This window comes from Drosophila montana, unplaced genomic scaffold (genome assembly GCF_035044405.1).
Source record: "Drosophila montana isolate Dmon_TW-CO22-7 unplaced genomic scaffold, ASM3504440v1 contig_3833_1, whole genome shotgun sequence".
In the NCBI taxonomy this organism is placed as follows: Eukaryota; Metazoa; Arthropoda; class Insecta; order Diptera; family Drosophilidae; genus Drosophila; species Drosophila montana.
The window spans coordinates 1,943,961-1,953,367 of NW_026998704.1; the positions used below are offsets into that span (position 1 = coordinate 1,943,961).

The 9,407-nt window shown below is 41.0% G+C and overlaps 1 protein-coding gene across 2 annotated transcripts; it reads left to right on the plus strand.

The window, feature by feature from the left end:
* The first annotated feature begins 1,011 nt into the window (after positions 1-1,011).
* On the plus strand, positions 1,012-2,433 carry LOC135437747 (uncharacterized). Of its 2 annotated transcripts, XM_064695807.1 has the most exons (3): positions 1,012-1,728; positions 1,793-1,939; positions 2,019-2,240. In XM_064695807.1, the coding sequence occupies exons 1-3, from the start codon at positions 1,393-1,395 to the stop codon at positions 2,088-2,090; spliced, it is 555 nt and encodes a 184-aa protein (XP_064551877.1). In that variant the 5' UTR covers positions 1,012-1,392; the 3' UTR covers positions 2,091-2,240. The 2 variants fall into 2 exon arrangements, with proteins under 2 accessions (XP_064551877.1, XP_064551876.1); XM_064695806.1 differs by having other exon boundaries at positions 1,027-1,728; positions 1,793-2,433.
* The last annotated feature ends 6,974 nt before the right edge of the window (positions 2,434-9,407 follow it).

Genomic DNA, 9,407 nt, shown 5'->3' on the forward strand with positions numbered 1-9,407 from the left:
TATTCGAACTGCACGATTTGAAGCGATCAAGTTTAACAAATTTGTGGGCAGTTATGAATGCATATGTATATACAAGTATGTACATTACTTAGCAAAGTTTTAGTTTTAGTAGTATGACAAATATAAAAGTAGTAAATAGGGAATGTATATTTTTAATAATATTTTCATTATAGATTATTATCCTATTCAGCGATTTGAATAGAACAACAACACGGTCCATTCAGAACGCGATCCTTCTGTACTTCGTTTGGGAGAAATCGCATGCAATCTCATGCAATGCAGTTAGAACAGACCACAAGGGCAGTTCTCAAAGTTGTAACGGCTGCTTGTAACTTCTGCTGTCCCGTTTAGGGTTAAACATTGCAGAGATTTGGCGGCCAGTTACCACCTAAATGCACGGCAGAGGCTGCGGATCAATTTCCCGCCAAAAAAAAAAATATGAAGAGCGCTGGAAAAATGAGTCGAACTGAAGCCTAGAGAAAAATGGCGTTGCAGTTGATGCTGTTTGCTCGTAAATTTCTAGCAGGGAGGCAACGGCTGCCGGCCGTACAAAGGATAACGATGTCACGCGCTGTTTGAAGTTCACAAAGCAACAAGGATAGCATGAACAGACGAGACGGGGAAGTAACGCAGGCAGGATAGCTGGCTGGCAGGCAAACGCAGGACTCGCCTCGAATTGTGTGTGCGTTGTCTTGCTAAGCTGCATTTTCAGCATTCGAAGTGCACATAGTCTTTTTAGGAACGAAATCTTTGAGTTCACATGAAAATGCATAGGGTAGATGCTGGAAGTAGGTATGCGATAACAAGGACTAGGACAATGCAATTGAATTTGATTCTCTTAGCCGAAATTTTGTCGCTACTTCAATCAAGCATGCCAAGCAATACTTAATTCCATTACCATACCGGATCTTAGTACCGACATAACAAATATACATATGTATGTATGTACGTTGCTGATTGATTAATTTCCTGCAGTCAAACGGAATTTTTAATTGCAAAGGTTGCAAGGGACGTTGGGAGTGGGAGGATGCTGTGCATGGAAGCTTCTCTCCCAAACGTAAGAGCTTATATCGCATCGCCAATCGGTTGCTAGCAGCTATCGATAATTGCTTCGCGACTTCTTCGCTAGACGTGCTTTTCTTGATGGCACTGCAGACGAGGCAAAAGCAGATATGTGAGAAATAAACAAAAGCTGGCAGCAAAACAAAAGCAAAGCCAAAGCTTCATCAATGAGCACGACAAGAGCCGAACGCCAAGAGAAAAAGCTGCTCAGAGCAAAAGCAACAATTGGCAGGCCACAGTTCTCAGCAAGCATTTCGAGCGCGCGGTCGCCTAACGGTTTTTCGCATTTTCCCCTCCACCTCGATTCCCTGCTCGTGAGCTGTTGTAGGCATGACCAGCAACGGGGGGGGCCTACCATTTCGCTTTACCGACGAGCGTCATATAAGGTTTGTGGAGCTGTACAGCCGTGAGCCGTGCCTGTGGAACCGTCGACCATATCTGTGGGGTGCTCGGAATGCTGCCTACAAGCGCATACAGCTCGGCATTAACGCCGAGGCGGAACCCAATGAAAATCCGATAACATTGCAGGGTCTTAAAATGAAAATCAAGAATATGCGCTCTGGCTATCATCAGGAGCTCAAGAAGATCAGGACTAATGCAAAGTACACGCCGAAAATTCCTTGGTTTGCTCCGTTACACAAGTTTCTCGCACAGTTTTTGGACAAGGTAAATTTTCTTATAACAATTTCTACTGCATTCAGCATTTATGGTGAATATTCCGAATAAGCAGAAATCGGACGAGGAGGTGGTGTCGGTTCATTCACCACCCCTAAAGCGACTGCAGATCAAATTGCCGCGCCTGAAGACGATCAAGCTCCTGCCGTTGGAGTCCGAAGAGAATCCCGAAATCAAAATGGAACTTGAGCCAAACCAACAGGTGTTTATACCAACAACAGCTCTACCCCTAAAGCCCACGCTGACCCCACCCCCGCCACTGCGCCTAATCACACCTCCAGCTCAACCGCCTTCGCCAGTCCCACCTCAAATACTCGAAGTCACCTCACTGCCCACAGAGAACTCCTCGTTAGTGGACCGACCACGGGCGTTACAGTCAACCGGCGATGATGAGTTTACATATTTCGGACTTAGCGTTGCGGCCCAACTACGCAGCATGCCTCTCTCGAATGCGATGATCATGCAGTCCAAGATTCAGTATATGCTATCGATGGAGCGCCGTAAGATTGGCGGTGACACGACGGAGGCAAACTTGTTTGAGTAATTGGGCCAGGAAATGGTTTCTCTTATTAAGAGGAGCTGAATAAATCTTTATAAGATAGAGCCCAATGGTTCCGTCTGTTGGGAAGATAACTCAAACTATAAATGTACTTAAAGGTTTACAGGAAACAACAACAAAATATACGAATATCTTTACTCCTGCTTATGTGTGATTTACGAAATATTGTTTATAAATTTCGTAATAATTATTGGAGATTGACATGAAAATACGCTTAAGTGTGGAAGTTTTTTTTTAAGTATAATTTTAAATAATCTGAGACAATGTGCAATATGATGCAAGCTCATATTTCGATCCAATAGAGAATGAATTCTGAGTTTGCAAGCACGAAGATGATTTAAGTTGGGTACCGTATCGTAAGGTCTCGGCACAATTCACGCACGACCTTTTCTAATTCTTCGGTTATTAAATTATTTATATATATTGTTGATCGCATTCAAGAATTATTCATATTTTAAATATACTTGCATATGTATGTACTTATTTATTTGTATAACTCACTAGCAATACGTGAAGGCGAACATCGGGTCGCCGTATCAACATCCCGTTGTTCGGATTGGATCGAACTAGTCAACGACAAAACTCTCAATACCTCTTCCGCTCTCTTTTAACCACACATTATCGTATAAGTAGATAATGTTTTACATAACATGATTGTCAGAATAAATTATTAGGCTAGGTTTATGTGTCTTGGTTCGTGTCACGAAAGATAATATACGTGCCCATCTCTAAATGCTGATATCGAATCGGCGTGTTGAAGAAATGTTGTACATTGCTTATTTCTAAACAGAAATATGGAAAAATCCTTGTACCCCAGCATTGAGCATCGCATCGCCGTATAAGCAGAGCAAGCAAATGTTAAAGACAAGGCAAGTACATCAAAAAGCAAAAGCAAAAGCAAACCGAAGCAGAAACAGCAATGAAAGCAAACCGTACTGTACCACAAATTTTGCCTGCTAGCGCTTGGCAGCTAAGAGCGGCGAACAAACAACCAAAGCGAGCGAGCAACTGAACTGAAGAGAGACAGAGAGAGCGAGAGAGAGAGTGTGTGTGCGTGTGAGACGAAGTAATGCATGAGTGTGGATGCGTGTTATTGTGTGGGTGTGTGTAGGCTGTGCCGTATTGTCGAATTTTCGCGCTATAACAAAATTTTGTCTTAAATTATAGCGCAAACTAGCTGTCTTTTTGGATTATTGGCGAATGCGGCCAGCGTGAAACACAAATACCCTACATGATACGGCGACGTCCGATTTCATGTTTGTGTCTGTAATCGCATGCATACATATGTATATTTTAGATACACATACATACATACATATATATGGATATGTTTATGCATTCGTATGTTTATGCATATGTGTATGTAATCGCCTATGCATGTGTAGAAATCGCCGTTCAATTCTCAGACTCAGTCAGAGAAACCACGAAAACCGGACGAAAACAACGACGACAACGAATTGCTGACTGCGATTGTTGTTGCGGTTGTTTGTTGTTTTCATTTGTGTTGTTTTTTATGAGCAGCCCATGCTTATCGTCGCTCTGTACGGCATTGGATTTTGCAACACCAAAGTACCCTACAATGTGTCAGTTAAGTTCAACAATTCGGGAAGGACTTCTAAACGCTTACATACACACATACATATATGTACATACATATGTATGTATGCCTTTTAGTGATCTATTCTCTCGGATTATCCCAGTTAGAACAACTAATTTCCAGTGAATAGATAATGTGGCCTATTAACACTTGAGACACACACACACACATAGATCCTTGTTTGAAGAGGCACCAACATTCAACCTGCCTCCGCATTATTCCTTTTGGGGTCTCAAAAGATCGTTTTCAAAGCTGATGCACATCCAACAGTCAGGGCGAAAAGTCTGCCCACAGTCCGACTTGCATCGAGAAGTTGGCAACTCCGTGGAGTTCAGAGCTTCACTTTCGCACTTCGCCAACGAAATTGGGTCATATGCCAGCGGTGGAGGCGGCGGCTGCATGGCCCAGAATCAGAGCAGACTACCCAGTTCGAGTCGAAGGTGGCGGTGGAGATGGAGGTGGAGCGGGAGTTAAAGTGCGAGTCCTGTTGTTGTTTCAAATCGCGCAACGGCATCGTCAGCCACACTCGGCCACAACAATAGGCACCACATGAAATGTGTTTAAGATACTGAACTTGGCCTTTGAAAGACTCTGTGGGGCCTCTCGTGTGGGCCCAATCGGCCTGACCGTCCGCCTGTCTGCCCAGCTGTCTGCTGTTTGGGGCCAACCGGCCCCGAGCCACAGCCGAGCAGCGTCACAGCAAACGTGCCATCGCACATGCCATCGCCCTCCAAACAACGACCCATCCGCATATTTGTGAGCACTCACTGCTCCCACTCGGTATTTATATGCATCATCAGCTGTTCGTGCGAACCGAGCGCCAGCGCCAGCGAGACCGGAGACAGACGCAGAGACCAGAATCTGAATCAGAATCAGTACCAGAGGGCAGCACATTACGAGGCAAAAATACTTGACTTGCTACAGCTTCAGGTGGTCGGCTTCTACCTGTGCCCATGCATACGCATATGCATAGCGCGATTTGGGTCCAGAGCAATTAAATGCCTAGCGTCAAATTGCTCTTGTTTCGGCTATTGGTAAATCGCACGCTTGATCATATCAGGAGATCGAGTGTAAAGGTGACAAAAATTATATTATCATTCGAAATGTAACGCTAACAATTGATCTCACCCAGCTATTTCAGTTATTATCTCAGTTTCATGAAAAAAAAAGGAAAACTGCGCTTGAAAGTTTTAAGTATGTCTTCCACAGGAAGACAGAAACAAGGATTCTGTATACTTGATTTCGTGGTTATAATGCTGGCTAGTTCAAGGTGAATATTCTTTATTAAGTTTGTATTGGTTGCATAATAACCAAGAGACAACAAGCCATATATAACAAAAAGTAAGCAAGCTATTTTAAGAATCTCTCAGATCTATCACCGGCAGACTTTGCTATCAACTTTAGGTGTGCAAGCACCTTGTCTCTCATTGAAAGCTTTAACTTGTTGGGAATTTTAACGCGTCGAGCTTAAAACAACGAAAACGTAATCCATTCTAATTCAAATTTGATTTGGATATGTCTTTAGCCCTTCATTATAATCATTCTTTGTTACTGGGGAATGTTTCTCTGTTTAAAATCTTGCTAGCATTCAAAATCAATAATCAATCAATCAATCAATAATCATATTCAGATACTTCTGCTAGCTTATGTTTTGCCACTTCACGAATATGCTAAACGGAGCCAATTAGGGACTACAAACTTTTGCATGGGAAACTATTCGAAACTTTGCATAATATCACAACTTTATTGTCCTGGCCTGTGAATATGTGTATTAAATATGCATTGCGCAAGCATAGCGTAACGGTAAACGTAAAAGATACATTGCATCCATATGGCAAGCATATTGGCTCAAGTAGGCGACGACAAGAAGACGCCAGCGGACCAAAAAGCAACAAAAACAACAACAACAATGACAACGACAACGACAACGACAACAAGTGCCTGGCACTCTACTCTGACCATTTCGAGGCCTGGCCTGGCCTGGCCAAGCCGTCCTGCTGTGTGCGCCCAAGTAAAGTATATTTATGTGTGTGCATGGAGACTGCAAGATTCACTTGCTCAGCCCAAGTCATCCAGTTCTATAAAGGGACCAACGGCAACAATCACACACATACAGTAACACAACATATGCGAAAGCCAAGTATCACGCACAAATGCAACTAAGCTAGCAAACTATGCCGTCCTCAGCATTGCCAGTTCATGCCAAACAACATGGTAAAGCGACCGACCACCCCGGACTTAAGTTCTCTAGGATAACGACATGCTCTATGCGCTATCGGACTATCAAAGAAACTTGAAACAAGAGGACAAAGGAAAATCAGTTAAATTTAAGAATCTAATAGGAAAACAGGAAAATGAAAACAATTAACTGAATATCAGATCGAGATTCGTAAAAGTCAAAGAATATAAAATATATAAATTATAAAAGAAACTTGAATCAAAAGGAAAAATGAAATCAGTTAAATGAATATCAGATCGAGATTCCTAAGAGTTAAAGCATATATAAGAAACTTGAATTAAAAGAAAAAATGAAATCAGTTGTATTAATATCAGATCGAGACCCGTTAAAGTCAGAGAATATAAAATATATAAGAAACTTGAATCAATGGAACAAAGGAAATTAGTTAAATGAATATCAGATCAAGATTCCTAAGAGTTAAAGGATATAACATATAAAAGAAACTTATATCAAAAGGACAAAGAAAATCAGTTGATTTCAATATCAGATCGAGACCCCTACGAGTCAGAGAATATAAAATATATAGGAAACTTGAATCAAAAGAAATAAAATCAGTTGAATAAATATCAGATTAAGGTCCGTACGAGTCAGAGAATATAAAATTCTTTATATATATTTTTATATATTTTCTTTTATATCAAACAAAAATAAACTAAATTCAATATATTTTTATCAATCAATAAAAACAATACTAAATCTTATATTGACAAATATAAATTTTTCTATTCAGTTTAATTGTTAGTCAAATATAGTTTAAATCTTCCCAAGCAATTTAAATAATTTAAATAACATACCAAAGTTAAACTATATAAACCTTTTTTCATAAACTCCCTTCTCAGTTAGTCTAATTTCTAGTGTTTAGAAAAATAACATCAATTTTCATAATTTACTTTCTGTAATTGGTAAAAATGTGATAATTGCTATTTTACTCCGCTCATCCATAGCAATACCTAATTGTTGGTACGACATATTCGATGGATGCATATTCCTAATTATGTTCGGTAATTAATATTTATTTTCATCAGCTCGGCTTGTATGCAATTATATTTTTGATAGCTACTCATTATGTGAAACCCTTTTTGGGAAGAGGGTATATGCAGTTCGAGTTACTCGGCGTATCCTCGGGTTTTATACAATGTGCCTACCAGTTTGCACTTTGTTTCTATGCTCTAACACACGCAGCATAGCAAAGGACACACACACACACATAGAAAATGACGCACGCACACAAAGACACACTCACACACACTCGCACACAGGCTCGTTATATCCACATCCTGTCGAGTATGCGTTCGGTTCGTTAGCTCGTTCGCTCCTTCGTCTGCTGCTGCTGCTGCTGCTATTGCTGCTGTTGGCTCGGGCAATGCTTGGGCTGGTTTGCATATATCCCGAGCATATATTCCCGTTCATACAGCCGACAATTGCCACCACCGAAGCGACTGCAGCCGCGTCTCTCACCTCAGAGCAGCAGCAGCAGCAGAAGCAGCAGCAGCAGAAACAGCAGCAGCAGGCAGCAGCAGCGCAGGCAGAGCCAGAACCGGAGCGGATCGGGTCTACACCCCCAACCCCAACTCGATGTCAATGGCCCGTTAGTTTGGGTGCGGGGTTCTGCTACAGAGACACGAACCCACGCGCGCGTTGGGCGGGGGGTGGTTGTACGGCAAACAACCAGAATAACCGACATCGACCCACTGCACTGTGGGCCGAGCTCCATGCGAACAACTTCCACCGAATCGACGGTTTTGTACATTTGCAGTACATATATTCAACAGATTATTGCGTTGCCTGGCAGCAGGCTACAGTGACATGAATGCCATTTTATTGTAGGCAACTTCTTGGTTTCTGCTCTTTATAATATTTATGAAGGAACCCAGATTCTAAAGGGCATTACTAAAGTTCCCTAAATCGATTTTTACTACTCTTTTTACTCATTAGTCATAAACTTAAGATAATCACATTTTTGTTATATTATTTTTTTTTAGATTTTTTACCATATAGTATTTAATCCTATGCAAACATTTGCTGATATCATAAATAACAATCAATTAAATATTTCTAAATTTGTTCGAGAACTTTATTATTATTTATTATTTTTATTTACTATTATATATTTGTCTCTTCTTTCTTAATTGCAATACATCTATCGTTAATATTTCTCCCAATAAAAATACTAATCAAATTTTTTTTCAATAAATGATTTTAATAGATATTTCACAAGTTTTTGGTACAATCAGTTCTTGGTAGATAAGTTCTTTTAGTGGCCCAGCTAGGAATTTGAAGAACGAGAATCGGGGTTCTATTCGGGCTAGTGTATAGTATATAGTTTGTGACTATATTCTAAATTAATAAAGTGAACTAACAAAGTATTTAATGCTCTGTATTTATGAAATAAGATTTTGATATTTTAATTTCATGATCACAAACATTAAATAATTAAAATAATATTTAACATATCATTTTGCAGGTATAAGAATATATTTTGAAAAATTTGAAAAATTAAACGTATTTCCCGAGTATTTCTGCCATTTAAATATGCTCGCATACTAACTAAAAAGTTGTACGTTCTCCAGATCTACATATATTACTGTCTATAGAGCCCTATAAATCTTTTAATTCAAATACCTCGATTAGCCTTTCAATTAATGCTCAAGCTCTGATCCGAGTCACAAGGGTATTGGTCGTGCTTTCTGATATTCACACGTAGCAAACATATAGTCTTGCAACGTGTTTGCCATAGCGCCTGGCCCACTGCCCGGACGCAGTATACCCTACATCGAATGTGGCCCATTGTTTTTCGTAGTCTGCCTGCGACGTCGCTGGGGGCCCGTTTTGGGGCTGTGTGCTGTTTGCTCGCATAGATACAGATACACACGACAACGGCAACGGCAGCGACACGTACAGATACATCGCAGTCGCCGTCATCGCCGTTGCCGTCACTCCCCTCTGTCGCCCCGCACTGCCGCTGCCTCTACCTCTGCCTCTGCTCCTGCCCCTGCCTCTGCATATGCCGCTGCCTATTTCACTCGTTTGCTCGTTGGCTCGCTTGCTTCATACGTACTTTCGTTGCGGGCCTCTGCTACTGGCTGTACTCTGACTGCGGCTGTGGGCTCAGCAGAGCGAGATACTCGTACTGTAGCCAGAGCCATACAAGCGAAATGCTTCAAACTGGTCGAAAATCATAGTGCGCTACACTCGATGAGCGTTTATGGTTTTTATATGAAGTTGAAGATATTTTAGTAAACAATTAAATACTTTCGCATGTTAAATTACATAAC

Bases quoted from the DNA above. Each gene is read 5' to 3' on its own strand.
- LOC135437747 (XM_064695806.1), top strand. From the start codon at position 1,393: ATGACCAGCAACGGGGGGGGCCTACCATTTCGCTTTACCGACGAGCGT. The intron at 1,729-1,792 runs GTAAATTTTCTT...CCGAATAAGCAG, and splicing joins TCGCACAGTTTTTGGACAAG to AAATCGGACGAGGAGGTGGT.